The sequence below is a fragment of the Gavialis gangeticus genome, unplaced genomic scaffold (genome assembly GCF_001723915.1).
Source record: "Gavialis gangeticus isolate Ggan-Ray unplaced genomic scaffold, GavGan_comp1, whole genome shotgun sequence".
Classification (NCBI taxonomy): domain Eukaryota; kingdom Metazoa; phylum Chordata; order Crocodylia; family Gavialidae; genus Gavialis; species Gavialis gangeticus.
Window position 1 is genome coordinate 420,221 of NW_017729011.1, and position 1,368 is coordinate 421,588.

At 50.7% G+C, this 1,368-nt stretch overlaps 1 protein-coding gene across 1 annotated transcript in view; it reads left to right on the plus strand.

Annotated features, from left to right (window-relative positions):
- The window catches only part of GRM2 (glutamate metabotropic receptor 2), a 58,963-nt gene that overhangs the window by 40,520 nt on the left and 17,075 nt on the right, over positions 1 to 1,368 (plus strand). The window contains exon 3 of the mRNA XM_019510329.1: positions 113 to 1,176. Coding sequence (XP_019365874.1) covers positions 113 to 1,176 — 1,064 coding nt within the window. The remainder of the gene's footprint in view (positions 1 to 112; positions 1,177 to 1,368) is intronic.

The window sequence follows — 1,368 nt, forward strand, 5'->3', positions numbered from 1 at the left end:
AATCCTAGTGTCAAGTGTGCAGTGGAAGAAATGTTCAATGTTTTGACCAAATAAGTGAGAAAGCTCAGCCTTCCTGAACATTGAATCTCTTGCTCTTGTCCTCCTCCTGCAGCTCCGTTCAGACCAGCAGACACCAAAAACATGGTTAGATTTGACCGCTATGGTGATGGAATTGGCCGCTACAATATCTTCAACTACCACAGAGCTGATGGGAGATACCGGTACCAGAAGGTGGGCTATTGGGCAGAAGGGCTTATCCTCAATACCACCCTCATCCCATGGGTGAAGACCTCTGTTCCTGTGTCCCAGTGCAGCGATCCCTGCAAGAAGAATGAAATGAAGAGCATGCAGCCAGGAGATATGTGCTGCTGGATCTGCATCCCATGCCAGCCTTACGAATATCTCCTGGATGAATTCACTTGCATGGACTGTGGTCTTGGGTACTGGCCCAATGAGACGCTGAATGGCTGCTTTGAGCTGCCCCAGCAGTACATCCGCTGGAAGGATGTCTGGGCTATTGGGCCAGTCACCATCTCTTGCTTGGGTTTCATCTCAACCCTTTTTGTCTTTGGGGTCTTCATAAAGAACAATAACACACCAATTGTGAAGGCTTCGGGCCGTGAACTCTGCTACATCCTCCTCACTGGGGTCTTGATGTGTTACAGCATGACCTTCATCTTCATCACAAAGCCCTCTACTGAGGTCTGCACCCTGCGGCGTTTGGGGCTGGGCACTTCCTTTGCTGTCTGCTACTCTGCCCTCTTGACCAAGACCAACCGGATTGCTAGGATCTTCAGCGGGGTGAAAGAAGGGGTTCAGCGCCCACGGTTCATAAGCCCCACTTCACAGGTGGTCATCTGCATGGCCCTCATCTCCTGCCAGCTGATCATTGTGATCATCTGGCTCATGGTGGAGACCCCTGGCACGGGAAAGGAGACAGAGCCTGACAAAAGGTACATTGTCACCCTCAAGTGCAACAACCGGGACTCGAGCATGCTCATTTCACTCACCTACAATGTCCTCTTGATCGTCCTGTGTACAGTCTATGCCTTCAAAACCAGGAAATGCCCCGAAAACTTCAATGAGGCCAAATTTATTGGATTCACCATGTACACCACATGCATCATCTGGCTGGCCTTCTTGCCCATCTTCTATGTCACCTCCAGTGACTATCGGGTAAGTGATCCTGGCTGTAAGGTGCTATGGCTGAGAAGGTGAGAAAATGTGTAATGGACAGCCTGGCTACAGCCTCGGACTCCAAGTCCCTGTGGATTGCAGCAGTGCTGGGGGAAAGGAACAGGAAGGACTCCTGGTCATTAGAGACTAGGGCTGTGCGAAGCTTCAGGTACTGATTCAATTCAGAGGAGA